At 42.5% G+C, this 21385-nt stretch overlaps 2 protein-coding genes across 2 annotated transcripts; both read right to left on the bottom strand.

Annotated features, from left to right (window-relative positions):
* Nucleotides 1-429: 429 nt before the first annotated feature.
* LOC139640767 (protein NCBP2AS2-like) lies at nt 430-1973 on the bottom strand. The gene is made up of 2 exons (XM_071514944.1): nt 1957-1973; nt 430-1874 (listed from the first exon to the last, which is right to left on the bottom strand). The coding sequence occupies exon 2, from the start codon at nt 1866-1868 to the stop codon at nt 1551-1553; it is 318 nt and encodes a 105-aa protein (XP_071371045.1). The 5' UTR covers nt 1869-1874; nt 1957-1973; the 3' UTR covers nt 430-1550.
* Nucleotides 1974-7428: 5455 nt separating this feature from the next.
* On the bottom strand, nt 7429-20588 carry LOC139640766 (ras GTPase-activating protein nGAP-like; the record flags this gene model as incomplete). The annotated part of the gene is made up of 6 exons (XM_071514943.1): nt 7429-8466; nt 13323-13410; nt 14994-15196; nt 16299-16436; nt 16917-17904; nt 20420-20588. Coding segments are annotated over 6 exons (1754 nt in total), but the record flags the coding sequence as incomplete, so codon positions are not given.
* Between the last annotated feature and the right edge of the window lie 797 nt (nt 20589-21385).

Below are 21385 nucleotides of genomic sequence, written 5' to 3' on the forward strand. Positions count from 1 at the left end.
GAAGTAATAATAATGATAATAAACTTTATTTATATATCACTTTAAAAAACATAGTACACAAAGTGCTGCACAAAACAAGAAAAAAATGTCATAAAACACGACCAATAAATGATAACCAATAAATCACCTACAGATCTGACTCAGAGGGCCACAGCCTTTATTATTTAGCAGAGGTGGAGACTCGAGTCACATGACTTGGACTCGAGTCCCAGTTTTAACAGCTTGAGACTCGACTTGATGCATGAAGACTTGAGACTGGACTTGACTTGGGTTCTGGTGACTTGGGACTTGACTCTGACTTGTACTCTGATGACTTGAAAAGGTTTCTAAAGTCTTGACTTGAGATCTTGTGTTTGTGTAAATGACTTAGATTGAAAGTGATGAGATTTGTTCCAGCAGACGACTGAATTTAAATTCTGTTTTCTGAATTTGTATGGAATGATTGAATTTATTGAAGTTGAAACTGATTATAGAAATCAAACTCATGATGCTCTTACCAAGTTTTTATCCTATTAAAACCATATTGCATTGAAAAGTCCTAGATATTTAGTTTTCTTTAAGATATTAAATTGATACTGGACTCTTGACTTGTTCTGACTTGACTTGCTGTTCTACATTTAGACTTGAGACTTGAGACTGACTTGGTCACATCTCTCTTCAGTTGATTTGAAAGCTCGGTACCTGGAGCTCATCAGGTTTTTTTCCCTCTTCAGTGTCTGAAGGAGCCAGAGAGGATTAGCAAAACACAGAATTAGAAGTTTTGAATGGAAAATATTTCTTAAAACTTCAGTAAGAAGTCTGTGTAAATGACAGATATGAAACATCAGTTCAGTTCAGCATAAGCCCAAATCAAACGAGGCTGCTTCAGCTTCAGCACACAAATTGTCTTCTATTTGAAATTCATATTCTTACATTTATTTCAATAGGTTTGTGTAAATCACAGACAAGAAAAACCCAAATAAAAGCATTTTTATCTAATGTTGTGGCACAACACAATATGAAAAACATCAGAAGGTGCAGAAGCCTCTTAACATGACTGTCAACAGTTTTTAAAGGAAAACAGACCAATCAGCTCTAACTGTTACTGCAAAAACTTTAATACTCATAATATTAATTAACAAATCTTTAAAGTATCAGCCTGTGTCTCTGAGTCTGTTCTGGCTGCTGCAGGTTTCTCTTCAGATTTCTGATGCTTTTTGTTTCTCTAGTTTTATTTCTCTGTTCTTTCCATGGTGAGTTCAGCAGGAAGTGACGTTAAATTACTTTGAAGACACCCGAGAACCTGCGGATCCAGTTTGAGCATCACTTCCAACCAGAGCGAGACCGGAAGTTGAGAAGTAAGAGCGTGGAATCAAGTATTTGGGTGTACAGAAAAAAATAAAATAAAGGGCCTTACATTTTTATTTAGTACAGATTCCTCGTTCTATATAATCTTTATTTTCACGTTGCTACTACCCCTAAATAATGCTCCATCTGTCCGTCATTTCGGGTTTTATTTTGAAAGTGCCGACCGGATGTAGTGTCGTTTAATCCGTCTGTCTTGACATCGGTCATTTGTCTTTATGCTTAATCTGTCGTGACGCGTCGTTCACTCCGTCTTTAACGTCCTTCAGCAGGCTGTCCCGGATCCTCCCGGCCTTGCGGCTCAGCTCCCCCAGTCCGCCCGGCAGCTCGGAGGCCTCCTGTCGGATCTGGCGGGCCGTCCGGCTCCGCAGCGCCCGGCCCGCCGCGGCTCGGCCGGCCTGCTGCGCCCTGAGCACGGCCCGGGCGGTGAGCCGCGCCGCGCTGCGGACCGGCAGAGACTCCGCCAGCTTCTCCACAACCTGAGCTCTGTTTAGTAAAGCTGACAGCAGGAACCTCAGCACCATGATCCGCTGTGAGGAGAACCAGACCGTCAGTGGAGGAAGAGTCTGAGGAGGAGCTGAACATGGAAAACAAGTCTACTGACAAACTTACCTTTTAGTCAAGTCAGCTTTAATACATAGGACTTCCGCTCTGTTTTCAAAGTAAAAGCCGAAAATAGAACCAGAAACCTTTATTATTCGCCAAGTACAATGTACAAGGAACGTTTTATGAGTTATAGACAGAGGTGTGACCAAGTCAACTTTGCTCGAGCCCCAAGTCAGTCTCAAGTCTCAAGTCAAGTCTCAAATCTAAATGAAGATTACCAAGTCTCAAGTCTAAATGTAGAACAGCAAGTCAAGTCAGAACAAATCAAGAGTCCAGTATCAATTTAATATCTTAAAGAAAACTAAATATCTAGGACTTTTCAATGCAATATGGTTTTAATAGGATAAAAACTTGGTAAGAGCATCATGAGTTTGATTTCTATAATCAGTTTCAACTTCAATAAATTCAATCATTCCATACAAATTCAGAAAACAGAATTTAAATTCAGTCGTCCGCTGGAACAAATCTCATCACTTTCAATCTAAGTCATTTACACAAACACAAGATCTCAAGTCAAGACTTTAGAAACCTTTTCAAGTCATCAGAGTACAAGTCAGAGTCAAGTCCCAAGTCACCAGAACCCAAGTCAAGTCACTATTATATATATCTATTATATATATGTATACAACCGCCGGTTGAGCAGCAGATAAATGCTGTGTAGAGTCTGTAGGATTCAAAACGTTGCATCTTGTGTCCTGTGTCCTTCACAGCTCAACTGATCAACTCATTATAATGTTGGAGCAATCAATTAGGAAAGTAGATAAAGGAATATATATGTGCCAAGATTGAATAAAATAGCCTGACCCACCATTTAAATAGTTAAATATTTCAGTGCAAATTATACAAATAAGAACATTTTAAAATCAAGTGTAAACTGATGGGGAAAGCAGAGCAGGATCAGGATCAGAGCGATGTGGTTTGGTTTGTTTGCAGCAGTTCAGATCTGAGCTGCAGAGAGAAAGAGACTGAAGACTGAAGACTGAAGACAGAATAAAGACAGTGACTGTTGACATGAATATTGATAAAGAACTCTATCGACTCCTGGTAGAGAAGTTATGGTCATGTTGTTTCGGGAGCGTATCTGTTCCCTGGGTCCTATGTTCCCAGGGTCCTATGTTCCCCAGTTCAATATTCTGTTAACACACATTAACCCTCCTATTGTGTTCGGGTCAAATTTGACCCGTTTCAAGTTAAAATATTTCATAAATTTATTGGAACAAGGATTCAAAACAGCTATATAAACACAACAAAACCAGTGGTTATCATTTTATTTGATTTTGAAAGTCTCAAAAAATTGTTACATCTGTGGTGTTCCGGGTCAAATCTGACCCGGCAGAGAATATTAAAGAGTCTGGGTGGTTCTGTGGATAAAATTTTACTCAAAACTCAAACTCTTGTTTGGGTTGAGTTTGAGCCACAAAAACACACAGAATGTTTTACTGCTGCATGTTCTCTGTGGGTCAGATTTTTGATGATTTGATGATTTGGTTTGATGACATTTTCAACAGCAAGGTAAATGTGGCCTTTGGACCACAAAATAAAAAAAAGTAAATGTAGGTTTTGTGGGGAACATCTTTTTCAGGTTCCCATTATGTGCTATATAGAGCTGGGGAACTTAGGACCCTGGGAACTTAGGACCCTGGGATCATAGGAATGACTCCGTTGTTTCTATGGGGCAGAGAAATCAAATTTACTCACTTTTAATAAGCTGGTATGCATAATCTGAAAAAGCACAGATTATTCCAAAATGAGAATTATTTTTGCTGTAAATTTATTTATTTATTTAATTCCCTAAATGATCCTATCCTGTATACTACACTATTATTGTAAAGTCTTCTTGTGTCCTGCCTGCTGGGCAGTTGTCCAGTCTGTTGTTTCTGTGGAGTTCCAGTGGTTCCTGTCCTGATGCTGTCACACATTTTACTGTCATTCTGTCTCGGGCTTCTGGAGGAGAGATGCTGCCTTTCTGTTTCCCTCTTCCAGGTCTAAATAAAGCTGAAGAGATGTTTGTCGTCTCTCTGGCCTTCTTCCCCTCCAGGAGACTCACCGTGTCCGCTCTTTAGAAGCTGAAAAAAAAACTAGAGGAAGAAAAAGGATACAACTTAGAAAAGGTGATGAAAATTTGAATTTGAAAGGTAGTTAGTGACTGAACTGCCTGACACAGAGCTACAGCAGTCTTAATCCTCCAAAAATGTCAGGACCCACTCAAAGCCAGTTTGCTTTCTTACACCTTTTCTCTCAATTCAGTATTTTATTGTCTTTGTGTGTCAGTTTAAAGCTGCAAGAGGAGACTGAACACCCAGAGATCATGTGACATCACAGACAACACATCTTTACACCAAAGGAAACCAAAGAGACGAGAGAGGAAAAGATCTAACGTTGGTGAGTGTAGTAAAGATCCCTATTTTCTTTCATTTTTTCACTTCCTTTCCTCACCTACCTCACTTCCTTTCCTCATCACTAATTGGCTCCCTTCACCCCTCGTTTACCTGACTGAGTTCACCTGATCACTCCTTATTTGCAGACTGCACTCCCTCTCACTCCCTCTCACTCTCTCTCACCTTCACATGGGGCGGCAGGTCTGGAAAGAGGAGTTTATCTTACTCTTACAGTTTTTTTCTGAATGCTTAAACACTAACAGTGATTCTTGAAGCTCTATCTCTGAAACCATTAACACTTGGAGCCGACGCATTTACCAAGTGAGCCAAACTGAACGCACGTTCTCTGCTTTACACTCAGTTTGTCATTTTACTGTAATAACACACTTCTAGCAACACTGTAAACTTTTGGCCAGACCCACAAAGAAGGCGATATTTAGCCGGTTTAGTTTTTTTTTTTTTCTAGCACAAATTTGTTTTCTTCTACTGCTTTTTCCTCTACTTTTGTTGTTTGAGGAGTTTTACTGTAGAACATTTTGAGGAAAAAAAAAAAACTTTTTCCCCTTATTTGAATTGATAGTGTTTTATGTTCAGAATACACATCCATACTTTACACATTTAGATACCTGTATGTATGTGTGTTTACTACATGTATGACAAAACTTTATTGCAAACTGCTCTGCCCTGCACACAGAAAAAGCAAAAGCCAAAAGTGTTTTTCATTTATACTATCAGTGTGTAGTTGGTGCTTCGTGTGCTTATTCAAATGATGGTTTGTGTGAACTGTATTGACGCAAAAACAAACAAAAAAAGTTTTGCAAAAATAGCCGATAGTTTTAACAGTAGTGCCTAAGCAATCAGAAAAAACGAAGTTCTTATCCTGTGTCCATGTTAGTTTAACTGAGAACTTTATTTATCCTTATTTCTTTAAGATGGACGTGTTAAGTTTTAATCTTGTTTTTGTTTTCTTTCAGATTCAAAAGCCCATGTGTGTTTTTTCTTCCTTTATGTTCATAAATGCAATTCCTTTGATTTTGGAGAAATTAAACCTTTTGTTCAGAGGATTGAAGTTTCCTGGCTTTATTTCCATGCATTCTGATCTGATGCCCACGATGATAGTCAACTTTTCATTCTGAACTTCCTTATGTACAGTGAGTCCAGCTTTCTCTGGAAGGAGCGTGCTCACTGCTGTTTAGGAGACAGTCTGGATTTCACTCTCGAGTCCGGATTCATCTCTTCTCCCTCTTCCTCACTGCGGGAGGAGAAGTGACCCACTTTGTGATTTTAGCCTGATAAAACGGGTGTTTCTGTACATAAACGTCTCGCCTACCGCAGCTTTAAAGTCAAGGAAGATAAGAACAGAAGAAGAGTCGGAGTCTGAGGCGAGGAGCAGGTAGTTTAACACCTTTTTGTGAGAGCGGTTTCTGTGCTATGGAGAGACCTACAGCCAGACTGAGAGGGTTCGAAAAGATTATTGCACGAGAGGTGGTCGATTAGTTGGGTAGAAACTATTCTTTCCAAGACTTAAGAGAGGAAGGGGAGATTAGAGATTGGTCTAAAGTTATTAAGAACATCAGGATCCAGATTAGATTTTTTGAGCAGAGGTTTAATTACGGCTGATTTGGAGGAGGAGAGAGAGAGAGAGAGAGAGAGAGGTGTTAATGATGAGTAGGGAGGGGCCTAATGTTGGGAGAAGTTCCTTAACCAACTTAGCGGGAAGAGGTTCAGAAAGGCTGGTTGTGGATTAGGGCTGCAACTAACGATTATTTTCATTGTTGATTGTTTTCTCGATTAGTTGTTTGGTCTATAAAATGTCAGAAAATGGTGAAAAATGTGGATCAGTGTTTCCCAAAGCCCAAGATGACGTCCTCAAATGTCTTGTTTTGTCCACAACCCAAAGATATTCAGTTTACTGTCATAGAGGAGGAAAGAAACCAGAAAATATTCACATTTAAGAAGCTGGAATCAGAATTTTGACTTATTTTTCTTAAATTACTCAAACCGATTATCAAAATAGTTGGCGATTAATTTAATAGTTGGCAACTAATCGATTAATCGTTGCAGCTCTATTGTGGATTTAGAGGAAAGTACTAATTTAGAGAAGGTGTCTCAGGAGACGTCTCTGTGGCACCTGGTGCAGGATGAAGAGAGGGACCAACACCCTCGCTGGGTAATGAACTGATCATCTCATCTCTAATACAGACAATTTTGTGATTAAAGAAATGAAGAAAATCATTTGCAGTGAATGGATGGAGAGAGCTCAGTACTCGGGGTTATCTTTTATTAGTGTTAATTAGATCTGAGAGACAGGAGGCCCTGGCAGTGGAGAAGGTGCCAGTATACTAACTCTGGCACAATACTGTGTGGCACCCTGACACTTTCTCTCTCTCTCTCTCTCTCTCTGAACATAGATGCGCTCCCAATACAGCCAACAGCAGATTAGCCTACATGACAAAATAATCATTACTTCTCCTATGGCAGGTAACTCTCTCCATCTGATCTCATCTCACCACACACACAACCTACTTATTCACTTAACAGCCGTTAATGGAAACACACACAGATTCAAATGTTAAGATTGTCGACTTTCTAAAGTTTGTTTAGAATTAGCGCAAAAAACCTGAATGGAAACCAGACTAGAGGCAGCGGAGCGGTTTGTAAGAAATAAAATGAATACTGTGCTTTTTTTAATGAATAACACACTCTGTCCTGCGTGGCTCTGTGTCTTATAGGTGGACTATAGTTTATGCTATCCATACGTGTTTCCATATCAGGTTAAGTTGGTTGGCTTTGTCTCAAGAAATCTGAACCTGTGGGTTTGGCTCTGTGTCGAGATTTATGGTTTTGTTTACTCTGATCTATAGAAGTGAATCCTCTCCACTCCTTTCTTTGTTGTTTGTCTGGAACACTGAACTGAACTGATGCAGGTCTGAATAAAGAATTCACGGAAGACTCTTGAACCTTTGCTCATTTATTTTGACCCATAAGGGTGAAGTTTATTTTTTCCCCCTACAGGTTTCAACTGACAGCTGACTGGAGACGAGACTGTCTGTGGGTCCAAGTGCTACAGGATGAAGAGAGGAAATATATATCCATATATATATATGGACAAAATCACTGAACTGATCCTTTAATATGAGTCCAATCATCATGTAGAACACTGTAGATCACCTGTATAGCTTCATCCTGATATCTCAAAAAATAGAAAATTATATATAAATTATTTTCCAGAACCGAAGCAGTTCCACTTCTTCTAACTCAGTTCCCAGAAAGACAAACGGCGCTCAGACTTCCAGGCAGCTTTTATTCTCAACATTGGACAACAGACAGATCTGTGATGTCATGATGATGTCATGAACCTGCTCATCATACAAGGTGGTTTTTGTGCAACAACATAAAAAGCGTCCGGGGGACTACAGCAGTTTAGCAACAGGACTTCAGTACAAAACTGTCAGGGAGCGGAGGAATAAATTAAAGCATCCTGAACACAAACAGACGCTCCGCAAAAAAAAAAAAAAAAAAAAACGAAAAATACAACTTCAACCTCAACAGAAACCAGAAGTCTCAAATAAAAACAATAAAAAAGTCGGGTTAGAAAACGGAGTGCGTACATCTGTTTTTTTTTTTGTTGTTTTTTTTTTCTTTTTTGGTTTTGTCTCTTCCTGCAGCGTCTCGCCTCGTCTTCCTCACTGTGCTTCTTTGACTCCGCCCACACACACACACACACACACACACACCTCTGCTTCTTTGACTCCGCCCACACACACACACACACACACACACACACACACACACACCTGCTTTTTAAAACCGATCTCGTCTCTGTACAGCGATACAGACGCAGTGTATTTACAGACAGACTCCTCGCTCTGTTGTTTCCAGACAGTCAGTGAAAGCGTCCGGTCCGCTCGGAGCACCGGGGGGGCCGCCGCCGCCATTAGGCCACGCCCCCCCTTCCTCTTCGGGCCAATCAGCAGCTGCTGTTCTTGAACTCCCCGTTCTCAGTGATGGACAGCTTGGTGGGGTTGGTGGGCGACAGGCCGTTGCGGAGGTTGGGCAGACTGTAGCGCTCCTTCACCTGAGTCAGCGCCGCCATCAGCCGAGAGTTGGCCGCGTCCAGGGAGCCGATCCGCTTCTCCTGATTGGACAGAGACAGAAGGGGGTGGGGGGGCGGGGCAGGAAGTGAGACAGGGGAACGTTTCGCTTTACAGAGTTACGGTGCGTTCATGTGCTGTCGGATATATCGGGAAAAACTAATTTCCCAGTTGGAGAAATCACGTGAAACGTTCAAACTCGGACGATAAAGTCGGAAACTCAAGAGAATTTTGCTGCCTGAGTTTCTGAGTTCTGACACAACGATGACCTTTGACCTTCTGAACAAGACGGAAAATAAAGAAAAACCTTTTATTACAAGTTTCCAGACAAAGTTCGTCTAATCAGCTTGTTGAGCTGCAGGACGTCTGTTTGTTTATAGTTTGTCTTCCAGGTTTGGTTCTGACAGATTAGCACATGAAAGCAGCACCGTCAGCACCTGAACGCAGCATCACATCACATCAGATCTCACTGTCTGGTAAAAAAAAACACCGAGCAGCAAAAAGTCTTCAGGAAAGAAGACGACTTGATTTCTCACTGGTGTCGTTTTGAAAAACTCCAGTCTGGTTTTAAAAGATCCTGAAACTGGACAGAAACCTTCAGCGGTGTGTTTTCACCTGACAGCAGAATCAGGTGGAGGGAGAGAAAAGGATTTGAAAAAGTGATTTCACACAAACGTTTTCTGGGCAGCAGCTGAAAACATAAAAGCAGCTCAACTGAAAGTGAGAAGGAAGCTCTGCTGAAGGAGCCGTGCTGCTGTTCCTCAGACTGTTTCACCGCTCAAACATCTGGACACATTTTCTGATGCTGATCTGAAGCAGATCTACACCTCAGAACCTGCAGAACCACCTTAAAGGAACACTTGGCCGTTTTTTAACCTGATCTCCCTGTATCGGTCCTCACTAACATGCTGTGAGACCTGTGGCCAGTGGTGGAAAGTAACTAAGTACATTTACTCAAGTACTGTACTTAAGTACAATTTTGAGATACTTGTATTTTATTTGATGCTACTTTATACTTCCACTCCACTACATTTCAGAGGGAAATATTGTACTTTCTACTCCACTACATTTATTTGACAGCTTTAGTTACTTTTCAGATGGAGATTTGACACAATGGATAATATAACAAGCTTTTAAAATACAACACATTGTTAAAGATGAAACCAGTGGTTTCCAACCTTTTTGGCTTTTGACGTCTTACAAAAAGCAGTGTGTAGTCGGGTCACATTTCAGATGTCTATGAGTTGTTAACAGCTCCACCAAATAGTGATTTTTCCCTCGAAACCTCACATGGTTTCATTTCAATAAATGTTCAAATGATCCAATATTTCAGCAAAAATCAAAGATTAGAGAAAAAGTCCAAAAACTGAAAACAGATTTGTGTATCAGAACTTTGTTTTTTTCTTCTTTCCTCTCCCATTAATCATCTCACGACCCCTCAGATTTATCCGGTGACCCTTTGGAGGGGCCCGACCCCTAGGTTGGGAACCACTGGACTAAACTAGCTAACTGTATATAAAGTAGTTCAAACTAGCTCCACCTCCAGCAGCTACAACAGTAACATGCTGCTTACACACTGATGCTTCAGTATTAATAATCTAATGATGTCATATATAATAAAATATCAGTCAGAGGGACCAAACCACTACTTTTACTTTAATACTTTAACTACATTTTGCTGCTAATACTTATGTACTTTTACTGAAGTAGGATTTTTCATGCAGGACTTTTACTTGTAATGGAGTATTTTTACATTGCTGTATTGGTACTTTTACTTCAGTAAAGGATCAGAGTACTTCTTCCACCACTGTCTCAGAGACGGACTGTGGGAAGTTTAAAGATGAGGTTAAAAAAAACGGTGAAGTGTTCCTTTAACTACAGTATTACATGTTTGGATTGATCTTGAAAGTGTCATTTTTCATTATAATCTAATATAAGAAGGAAGTGTAGTAATCATATTGTCAAGCGATAATCTGCATTTAAACACAGATGGGTTTTTTTTTCTCTAATATATGCATTGTTATGTAATGTATGCATTGTTTATGTATTGTTCATAAGAGGACCACAGTGGAATTAAGTCGTTGACTTTACTGTGTTTTTATCCTCGATTGTTATTTAAATTTATGCGCTGGGCTTCATCTGGAGTGAAATGTGCATGTATTTATTTTAACTTTCAAATAAATCCAATCCAATTGTCACTGTCAATATTAATGAGTTGTGACTGAAACCTGCTGAGGCTTTAAATCACTTCAATCTTTATTTCTGGATTTTGTTATGACATCTGACACTTTTCTTCTTTAGCCATGTTTTCAATCATTGGTTGTTGTTTTATTTTACTGTAAAACACTTTGAAACTGAAATGCACCGACCACAAACTTTCAGTCCAGCTAGAAGCTGAAAGCTTAGACCTTCGTCCAGAAGCCTCAGTGAAGCCAGTCTGGTAACAGTGGGATGTTTGGAGTGGGAGCGGCTCTCTGCTGGACTCTCAGTCCGGATTCAAAACCGGTTTCACACCAGTTCAAAGTCTCAGCCGCATGTCACGTTTATCATTAGAGTTGAAGGAGAGTAATAATACGCACGTCACTTTGGTGCAAGGCTGTCAGAAAACTGTGTCAGTGAAAGAAAGAGTAAACCTGAACACTCGCTCTGCCACAGAAGTTTAATAGTGACGTTTTGATCCTACTGGGATCTTCATCAGGTCAAAATGTTTGAAAAATGTGCTGGATGGTAAACACAGCTGCCATCATAGAGCTCGTCAGTAGAGATTTTCCGATACCATTTTTTCCTTCCCGATACCGATTCCGATACCTGAACTTGCGTATCGGCCGATACCGAGTACCGGTGCCTTAAAAAAAATCTATATATTATTATTATTTTTTGACAGCTGTATACTACTAACCCTGTATGGATGTGATATGATTGCTATCATTGTTGTATGGCCTGGCTCAGGTTAAACCACTTTGTAAAACATGAACAAATACATACAGAGAATGAATGCCATAGAACTTTATTATCTAGTTTGACAGTCAGTCATAACTGAAAAAGAACATAAATAAATAAATCTAGGAATAAATAACAATTCCTTTAAAAAACTGTTAAAGTGCAGCCACAATTTAATAAAATAAAACACATTTAAAATTTTAAATAGTACAGTAACAGTATAAATTTAGTATATAAGTATAGATTTCCAGGAAAACGGCCGCTTTATCCGGGTGAAACTACTTTAAAGTTGATTTTTTTCGGGGCTAATAAATTACGTGATATCGGATCGGTGCATGGGAGGCATTTCCATACTGGTATCGGAACAACTCTACTTGTCAGGGTGTGCATGATGTATAAATATGAATGTGGTTTCCATTTTTCAAACATTTTGACCTGATGAAGATCCAGGTAGGATCAAAACGTGTCACTATTAAACTTCTGTGGCATGGAGCGAGTGTTCAGGTTTACTCCTTCTATCACTGACATGTTTATTATTAGAAGCATCTGGAAGCCAACATCACTCCAGACTCCAGTAAGGAGAGTGAACTGGAAGATTGGGAGGTTTAGTGGGAGGAAGGGTGTGTGTGTGTGTGTGTGTGTAGGGGAGGGGGGGGGGGGATTGGTGTTGGGAGACAAGTAAAATAAAATTAAGATAAAAAAAATAAAAAAAGGGGGAGGGGAGGGGGGGGGCAGCCAGCCAAACAGAAATATAACCAGCTGAGAGCGCAACACACAACAACACTCACTCTTGCTAAAACGTGAACATGAAGAAGTGACATAAAAATGTGTTTTGAAGTTTTACTAAAAAACTAAATGAGAAGCAGTTTGTGTCTCTGTAATTCACACGTCAGGAGTCAAAATGTAAATGTGAAAAATTTGTTTCAGTAGTTTAATAAACTGTGAGACTGTGTAGACTTTTTAAGAGCTTATTAATTCTGCCTGGAGTTGAATTCCAGACCATTTTAAAACTCCCGTTTGTGACTGAACAGCTGATGAAAGCTGTGAAACTATAAACAGGCAGAAGAAGAAAAAGGACAGCAGGACATTAACAGTTAAGAGACATGAAGTCCAGCTGAGTTCAGTACAGCAGACAGGATGCAGATTGTTCTACTGACTCTGATCTGGATCCATCTGACAAACCTGACATGACATGCTGAGAAGATAAGACCTCTGATAACTGGATTTAACACTTTTTAATACTTTTAAAGCCTTAAATTCCTAAAACATCTTCAGGACCTGTAGATTTCCTGTAATATCGATCTTTTATTTATTATTCTGCATCAAGCCTAGCTGAATTTTTTTTTTAAGTAACTTCAACCCATCCATCAGCTCTCCAGTCTGGTTGAATGGGTGTTCGGTGTGTTTGCGCTCGTTGTTCAAGGCCATTTCCCAAAACCAGCGTGGTGGGAGTGGGAGTGGGAGTGGGGTGTGTGGGGGGGGGATGAGGAGGGGGAGGGGCTACATTCACTTGCCTGATTGGTTTAGCTCACTTCCTTTATTGACCTGAAATTCAGTGACAGGCGGTAAGAACATCAACGCCGTCCAACCAAAACCATCAAACCTCCAGACAGTCACAAGCCGCTCCTTCAAACAGGAACTGAACCCAAAACCCAAATCTGAGTGAAGCCTGGCAGCCGGTGACATCATCACCCGGGCACCAAAGATCAGCCAATAGCAGATGGCCAGTTCAGCAGCACGCCGTTCACCTGGGTTTGGAGTTTAGTTTCTCTTTAAGAATGAAGAACAGAAACTGATGCAACATGAGACGCTACAGCAGCTGTTTACAGGTCAGTTGTTGTTGTTGTTGTTGTCTGTCAGGCAGAGGGGAGCTGGGCTGTTAGCGTTAGCGTTAGCATTAGCATCAGCATCAGCATCAGCTGATTGGCCGGCCGGTCGGTGTTCAGTTGGCGGTTTGTACCTGAGCATCGATGATCTTCTGCTTGGCGTCGATGACCGCCTGCATCTCCGCATGGTCCCGCTTCAGCTCCTCCTCCACCGCCATGAGCCTGCACACACACACACACACACACACACACACACACACACACACACACACACACACACACACACACACACACACACACACACACACACACACACACACACACACACACACACACACACACACACACACACAGGGTCATCTCCATGTCAAACAGGATAACTACAGTGCCAACATCTGAAGCCTAAACAAACTGAAATGCTGCTGATAGATTATTATTGTTTCTGTTCATGTGTATTTATTGTTATAATATTACAGTTACACACATTTATGTTTCTGTGACAGTCTTCACTTTATTACAGCTGACTGTTGTTCTCATTGTTTTTTTTCATTTTTATTTAAATTCAGTACTACTTTCTTTGTATTTTCACTCTATGCTTTTATTTTGTGTTAAGTACTTTGTAACAATGTTTCAAAATAAAGTTTATTATTATTTATTATTATTATAGTAATAGTAGTAATGGGAGCAGTAGTAGTAGTATTCCTATCTATCAGTGATGGGACATTATATTGAAACTCAATATATCTCAATAGAACAGTGCGTCAGTCCGTCTGGTGTGTCAGGAACATGAATGATGAAATCAGCTCCATGTTATTCTGCTGTATTAATCACACAGTGGTGGAAGAAGTACTGAGATGTTTTACTTCAGTAAAAGTAGCAATACAACAATGTAAAGATACTCCATTACAGTAAAAGTCCTGCATTCAAAATCTTACTTAAGTAAAAGTACATAAGTATTGGCAGCAAAATGTACTTAGAGTATCAAAGTAAACGTACTCATTATGCAAACTGTCCCCATTTAGAGAGTTATATTTTTCATAAATTATTGTAAATTATTGGAATATTAATACTGATTTATTGACATACATGTACATGTAAGCAGCATTTTAAAGTTGTCAACGTGAAGCTAATCTTAACAATTTAGCTTTACTTTTGGGTAGTCTAATCTATAACAATGCTATTTTATAGTTATTTTATAAAGATGATCAAATGTTTTAAATATAAAATATTGATCTGAAAAGTAACTAGTAACTATAGCTGTGAAATAAATGTAATGGAGTAAAAAGTACAATATTTCCCTCTGAAATGTAGTGGAGTATAAGTACAAAGTAGCATAAAATGGAAATACTCAAGTAAAGTACAAGTACCTCAAAATTGTACTTAAGTACAGTACTTGAGTAAATGTACTTCGTTACTTTCCACCACTGGTAATCACTAATGAGACTCTTGACCATCACAGTTTCACAAGCTCTCCATCCAAATTATATTATTATCACTTTGTAATGACATTTTTAAATTGTTGTTTACATTCTAGCAGCCAATGGCATCGCTGGAAAGATTTGCGTCTCAGAAATAAACAGAATTCTGCTCAGTCAGACTTTGTTGTCACTGAACTTTTATTGATCACATCGTATCCTGGCTGTGTTGAATCCTGAACCCCTGATCGTGTATTGAATCGTATTTTGAGGTATGAATATCGTCTCATCTCTTCTATCTATAACTTCAACCCAACGCTGTCTGCAGGTCAGCAGAGGTGCGTTGGTTCCCCCTCCCCGTGCGTCCCGGAGGGGCGGGGCGTCCCGTACCTGCAGATGATGCTCTTCATCTGGCTGTCCTTCTCCTCCTGCTGGCGGCGCAGTCTCTCCTCACTGTCCTCCAGACGGGTTTTATACTCCAGCAGCAGCTTCTGCATCTGCTGCTCCTGAGCCAGCAGCCTCCGCTCGTACTCCTCCAGCCGCCGGCCCGACGCCCGCAGGCGCTCCTTCAGCCGAGAGATCTCCTGCTCGTACTGAGGGGGGGGGGGGGGGGGGGGGGGGGGAGAGAGAGAGAGAGGGGGGAGAGGGGGGGTAACATGACATACCTGTGACCAAAACAACTGGCTGCAGGTGAGATCGCGGACCAACATGGACGGTGCTTTACATTTTTTATTCTCAAATGTCAATTCTCTAATCTCAAACATCACTTGAACTAGGGCTGTGCAAAAAAATCAATACAGCTGAGTATTGCAATATTTTTTTCCATGATACTGTATTGATTTTCCAGCCCCACGTATCGATACATTAAAAAAAAATTATTAAAGTTTTAAACAGATTTAAAATGTCCTTAAATTTCCCTCAAATCCCTTTGAATTAAATAGTTTTGACTCCATTTGTCCGCTGAGTTATCAATATAATGTGATGTACATATCAGACCAGTGGTTCTCAACGTGGGGTCCGGGGGGACCACCAGGGGTCCTTGAGGGGGTTCCAGTGGGTCCCCAGCAAATTGATGAATTATTAAACTTCAGCATTATTTCATTTACAAGAAGTTAACACAATTAGAGAATGTAGAAGAATGACTGTTCTGATCATAGTTTCTCTGTTATCTCTCTACTTACAATACAGACAGTCATGGGATTCTGGACAAAATCAAATCTGACAATAAAAATATTCTCAGATTTGGGTCCAAGATACCAAATCTCATCAAATGGGGGTCTGTGGCTCTAATGTGGACTAAAGTTGGGTCCTTGATATGAAAAAGTTTGAGAATCACTGTATTAGACTACCCAGGTGGTACACAGCAAGTTGTATTTTCAGCTCTATTTTTAAATTTTCAGTAAATTATGTTTTGCAATGTATCACAATATGTATCGTATCGCAATGTATCGTGATACGTATCGTATCGTGAGGTCCTTGCCAATACCCAGCCTTAACTTTAAGCCCTTTAAGACCCTTTAAGTCCTCCAAAAACAAAACTATTAGACCATTCATCCATATTCATTGGTTCAGTTACGTTTCAAACAGCAACATTTCAAGCAACCCATAATCGATCAACCTTTAACTGTGCAGTAGTATGTGTATGACCCCGTGTCTCCAGGCCCGTCCCGTCTCAGCCAGGTGAAGCGTCTTTACCTTCTCGGCGTTCCTGCCCTCCTCCCTGCTCCTCTCCCCTCCCTCCTCCTCCTCCTCTTCATACTGCCCGTTGTTCAGCACCCAGGCGGCGGTCCGCTCCACCGGAGACATGGCCGCCGTCTCCACCGGAGACTGGACCTGAACAGAGACCACCAGTGAGGAGCAAAGCTATACTCTGAATACTGGAGAAACATTCTGGTGATTAAAGACTTCTTCCATATGACCAAGTCCAGTTGGTCATGTGACAACGACCCACTGATATGATGCTATTGTATTTTGTATTTAATGAATCTGCTTGAGGCACGCTGTGTGATATTGGGCTATAAATAAATAAAACTTGACTTGACTCAAGCAGTGTTCAACATTTTAAGGAATATGTTTGACATCACACACAACATTACCATTCAGTTCATTGGGATGAAAATTAATTTGATCTAACATGTGATTTTACATATGTGAGCCATATATTGATATATACTGATATATATTGTGATATTGATATTTTCAGCTCTGTCCTACTGTATGTACTGATGACCTTGTTTGTTTTTTAAATTAATGATAAAGACAGAGCAGAGAAAGAGTGTGAGCTTCTCATGTTGGGATGTTGAGCTTCAGTACCTGCTGCGGCGGCTTGGTGGCGCTCCTCAGCGCCGGGACCGGGCTCTCCATGGACTGCTGGCGCCCGGCGGCGGCGAGGCCGGGCGTGGGCGGCGGCTCTGTGTTGGCGCTGCTGCTGCTGCGGAGCGAGGCGCTGTGGGGCAGCGAGCGCGGCGTCCTGGCTCCGCCCCCTCCCCGGCTCTGCTGCTCCACCCGGACGATGTGGGCGGTGCCGGCCACCGTGCTCTGCCGCGGGACGGCCACCGCCACCGCCACCGCCGTCACGGCGGCGGGCGGGAGGTCGGGCGGCGCGTGGCGGCGCGGCGTGGAACACTCCTCGCTCTGCATGCTCCGCCTGCCGCCGAACTCCTCCAGGCTGCCGTCGGACGGCGCGCGACCTTTGACCCCCGCCTGGCTGCCGAACTCGTCGGAGTTGCTGCGGCTGTCGTGCGAGCTCTCGGTGCTCAGGTTCTCGGAGCTGGAGTCCCGCCGCGGCGAGCGGGCGGAGCGGGTCAGGCTGTGGGCGGGGTTACTGAGGTGGTACACGGGGTTCTGGAAGGAGAGCGGCTGCAGGCTGCGCTGCTGGCTGAGCGACGGGGGCAGCGGCCGGCGGACCTGCGGCGCGCTCTGCGGCAGGCCGTCCCGGGGCGGGGCCTTGGCCTGGTGCGGCGCCGGCTGGGGGGTGAGGGGGTTGGAGCGGGCGTAGCCCGGCTGGACCCGCTGGGTCTGGGGCTGCGGGTGTCCCACGGACGCCTGGGAGCCCGCCCTGCCGAGGCGGGGCGGGGCCTCGTGGTGGGCCGGCGGCCCCGGGGCGGCGTGGAGGCCGTGGGCGTCCTGCAGGTCCACCAGGGACACGCTGCGCCCGTTGGGCAGCGGGTTGTCCCGCTCCTCCTGGTCGGAGAAGCTGGTGCTGTGGGTGGAGGCGTGCTGCTGGCCCAGCAGGGGGCGCTGGCCCCTCAGGTAGCCCTCCATCGCCTCGCCCACCGGAGACTGGAGGCTCCGCACCTCGCTGCAACCAGAGCAACACAAACACTCTGAACACTCTGAAGCATCTTAAAGGGAAGCTTCAATCCTTTCTGTTAATCACTAATCAAGCCCCGTCTCAGAATGAGCCAAAAGTTTTACATTAGAGTTTGTGTTTCTGTGAAATCAGCAGCCACCTCGTGTTACCATTTGTTTGACTTGCACTAGCATTGCTAACTAATGCTAACAAGAGGCTGGTGCTGATTTCTTAGAGATGTAAAAATGTTTGAATGTTATAACAGTGGACCTGCTGAGTGATGAACAGGACAGGCCTCTAACATCACTGAACCTTTAAAAGCTGTGTGTTCCCAGAGGGAATTGAACCCTCAACCCCGGCAGAGTTGGTGCCTTGCTACAGAGGCGGATCCACCTTCATTCCTACATGAGCTTTAAAACACTGCTTTGTTGTTGTTTCTAAGTTTAGACTCACAGCAGAGCGAACGTTTCCTCTGATCTCACCGAGCTGCAGATCCATTTTATTCTCCTCATTATCTCTGCTGCTAAGAATAGGAAGTCTTCACTCAGCCTGCCTGCTGCTTTATTTAGAAACTATTGACTCACTGCAAGATGTAATGCACCGTGAAACTATTCAAACCTCAAGTTGCTTGAATCCACCTAAAATTTTAAAAAGGTAGAAAGTAATTGCTGACTGAAACTACATCTAAAACACTGAAGACAAGCTGTAGAGGTGCGGCTCCATTAGCTGCACCTGCATGTACAGGTTGCACTTTGTAGGAATATTCCCCTGATTGGACGAGAACTTGATGACACACCAACCATCATATTAAAACAGAATTACTCAGTTTGGTCGTCACATGTTTTCTGCTCTTTGTCACTAAACTCTGGAGCCGGACTGAAAGCTTCACAGGGAAACAGAGCAGGAGGCTGGCTGCTGCAGGACATCACTATTATCACCATTCTTTCCACAGCTATGCTGATGATATTGTAACGCTCATTATTATCATCATTATTATTATTATTATTTTTTTTTATCAACATTTCACTGTTGATCATTATTATTTATTTTATTCTATCTTATTTTATTAACATTTTACTGTTTTACGATAATCAATTGATTTTGTGTAGTATTTCATAATGATTATTATTTTTTTTTTATTGCTTGTATTATCTTTTATCGTTTATCTTTTATTATCTTAACGACCCATCTTTTATTGTTGTCTTATTCAATTCACTTTTTTTGGTGGGTTTTTGGTTGTCTTGGTGTGCATTAGTCTCTAAATCCATTTTTAACATCCTACGTTTTGTCAATCACTAATAAAGCACTTTGAATTACATTTGATTTGTTTGAAAGGTGCTATATAAATAAAGTTTGATTGATTGATTGATTGATCATGGCTGCTAAACCTTAAAGCTGCACTGGGAACCTTTGCACTTTGGCGGCCTCAAGTGGCAGCTGGAGGCAACTATTTGAATTTCTTCTGCCAGTTTGAAGGACTTCATTACCCAGTAAACTGCACACTGCTGGGTCCTAAATGTATTCTTCTTAGTGTCTGGTGGGGTGGAGGTGGGGAAATAAACTCTCTTTGCATTAAGTTCAGCCATCGTTGGTGAGTCCAGCTTTCTCTGCTGCTGTTTAGACAACCTCTGAACCCATCGTCTATCAGTCTGACAACGATTAGACTCTGGGGGCGACGGCCAATATTTGGGGGTTTCCGGTGCAGCCAGCGGACATCCGGGCCAAGACTTCCTTCACTTCACTGTTTACAGTCCGATTAGCAACTTGAGACACGAGAATGGAGTCGGAGTCGAGAGACAACGTCTCATATGCAGATATCTGTTTATAGAGATTAGCCCAAATGTCGTCCGGACCTGAAACACCTACAGAAAGTATCGATGTTTGTGTTTTGTACTCAACTCCAACTCCACTCTTGCAGTAACAGATTAAGTCACTGGGTGGCTGTTTTACTGAGAGTTACAGTCACAGGTTGAGTACTACTCCCAGTCTGTCTCCCGATGAATAGCTTGTCTCTTCAGTAATGATTTGGTACGTGTTAAACTATATCAATCTACATGTATGTTGAGAGATTATAGTGCCGTAGAGACCAGGCATTGTATGGTTAACAAGTACAGGTGAATAAAGTCATACATGTGTGAAATCCCCATACTGACGTCGTCTGGCTCTGTCATGCTGTCTTGGAGCAGCCTGCTTCCCTAAAGCTAATGTAAGCTAAGACTCGACCAAGTGCGTTACAACGTGCAAATGACTAGTGAAGCTTTAAAATCCACCGGACACTCTCGCTATTTTCCCAGCTAACTAGATGCTTAGAATAAGACTCTACATGATGATTGGTTCCCTGTAAAGTAGACTAAGTTATCAGCCTCAGCCAAAGATTACTAGTATTTGGCTGTTGGATGCTAGTTCCTGACACCTTTTTTTTTTAATTTTCAGCTTCTAGACCGTTAACAGCTTCAACAGCTTCACCGAGGCCCGACTGGCCGTCTGTGGCTCTGGGTGCGAGTGTGTCAGTTGACCGGTCTACCTGTCGGCAGGATCCTCGAAGATGCGGTGCAGGCCGGAGGAGAGGCTGCCGCTGATGTTGTGGGAGGAGTTATGGTCCTGGAAGCGGCGCAGCTGCTGCTGGACGGGCGTGGGACTGGCCAGAGAGCGAGAGATGTCGCCCAGGATCCGCGGCAGGGGGCCCAGCTTCGCTACGGTGGCCTGCAGGAAGGAATTTTCACCCTGGGTTGCCGCGTGTGTGTGTGTGTGTGTGTGTGTGTGTGTGTGTGTGTGTGTGTGTGTGTGTGTGTGTGTGTGTGTGTGTTGTGAAGGTGGAGGGCAGGCGGACAGTTGGTTGGTTTGAATGGAGAAGCACCAGGATGCAGTGGTGGCGGGCAGCGAACCGACAAGAGTGGAAACATAATGTGGCGGCCAGAGAGAGGAGGGGGAGTGGAGAGGAGGATGAGGAGGAGGAAGGAGAGAGAGGGAGGGGGTGGGGTGGGGGGGGGGGAGGCAGAAGAAGGAGAAAACACAAGGGAAACTTAATGGAAACAAAATAAAATAAAACTAGACATGCTTCTACCAGAACAGAGCCATTCCACAATCAAACACAGCAGAGCCATGCAGCAACAGACCGAGGTGGGGGGGGGGGGGGGGGGGGGGGGGCATGCTCTGACAGACAGCCACAGCATCACATGGTTAAAGGGTTAAAGGGTTAAAGGGTTAAAATGGTCGGGCTGGAGCAGTGGGAGGAGCCTGAGTCTGTTTTGATGTCATGATGTTTTTTCTTCTGTGTTTAAAACTGTTTTTAACTGTTTACTGTTCACTCTATAATAAAGACCCAGATGCTCATCAGTCAATTGGTAATCACTTATAAATACTTCAATATTTAAGTGTTTAACCTGGACAATCACAAATGACTAACCAATTATTTACTAAGACTATAAAAGAAATAATTGATTTGAGCATGACACATTATATAAATAATTGATTCATCAACATTAATGAC

The sequence above is a fragment of the Centroberyx affinis genome, unplaced genomic scaffold, assembly GCF_046629955.1.
Source record: "Centroberyx affinis isolate AG114_WGS23_722 - 3 ecotype Tasmania unplaced genomic scaffold, CSIRO-AGI_Caff_v1 ptg010563l_1, whole genome shotgun sequence".
Lineage (NCBI taxonomy): Eukaryota > Metazoa > Chordata > Actinopteri > Beryciformes > Berycidae > Centroberyx > Centroberyx affinis.

Excerpts from the sequence above, each read along its gene's own strand:
- LOC139640767 (XM_071514944.1), bottom strand. The coding sequence starts at position 1,868 with ATGGTGCTGAGGTTCCTGCTGTCAGCTTTACTAAACAGAGCTCAGGTT.